The 861-nt window shown below is 42.0% G+C and overlaps 1 protein-coding gene across 1 annotated transcript; it reads right to left on the bottom strand.

The window, feature by feature from the left end:
* Positions 1-254: 254 nt before the first annotated feature.
* LOC124236749 (microsomal glutathione S-transferase 2-like) lies at positions 255-650 on the bottom strand. The gene has a single exon (XM_046655722.1). It carries the CDS (start codon positions 648-650, stop codon positions 255-257), a length of 396 nt encoding a protein of 131 aa, XP_046511678.1.
* Positions 651-861: the final 211 nt, after the last annotated feature.

Genomic DNA, 861 nt, shown 5'->3' with positions numbered 1-861 from the left:
TTAGTTGCAAATTAGCAGGCCAACATGACCCTGATGTTGGGAAAAGGACTAATACAGGCGTTACCAACAGGGCATAGGAAGCTCCCTATGCCTTTTTTTTTTTTTTTTACCAAGAAAACAAAACAAAGACTTATTTTTTTTAATTGAACCAGTGACACCATATAACCTTCAGAGTGGAAACATCTGCAAGCATTTGAACAAAGGGGAAAAGTTAGAAACACCTCAGTTTCTTGGCAACACTGAGCTCCAAGTATTCATCCAGAAAGCTGTTTGCAGTCCCCAGGGTGCCCGGGACCATCAACGGCCAAAATCCCCAGACTCAACCCGAAACCAGCGACCCTTTTGTTAGCAGCTTCTGAATATCCCCAGATATACTGGTGACGGGCATAGAGGTACAGCTGACCCAGAAAAGTAGCAAAAACTTGATTGAAATACCATCCGGCCATCCACAATGTAATCACGACTGTGGGGTAAAACTCCCCATAGTTTTGTTTTGCATGAAATATTCTGTCAAACTCTGGTGACCCAGAGACTGCCAAGGGCATAATTTTGTATTTTAATCTTGCCTTTCCTACCTGCAAAGCAAAATAACTTTGCTGACGGACAGGGAAGACAGAGACAGCAGCCAGCAAGATTGAATTCCCAGCCATCTTTCCGATGGAACGTTCTGGTTCACGGATAGGTACGTATTTCTTATCTTGAGAGTGCATTCTTTACTTAACAGCTAAAGCAGAAGTACAACGTATGTTTGATAGGCCAGATGTCAGGCTTCTTTAGTTCAAACCAAATTAGTCTGAACCCAAATAGTACCCCATATACCTCAATGTGTGAAAATTTCTTGACAGACAGAAGGAATTAAAA

Source organism: Equus quagga, chromosome 3 (assembly GCF_021613505.1).
Source record: "Equus quagga isolate Etosha38 chromosome 3, UCLA_HA_Equagga_1.0, whole genome shotgun sequence".
NCBI classification, from domain to species: Eukaryota; Metazoa; Chordata; class Mammalia; order Perissodactyla; family Equidae; genus Equus; species Equus quagga.
Note: the sequence above shows the minus strand (reverse complement) of the source record. Positions and strands in the feature narration are given on the sequence as shown.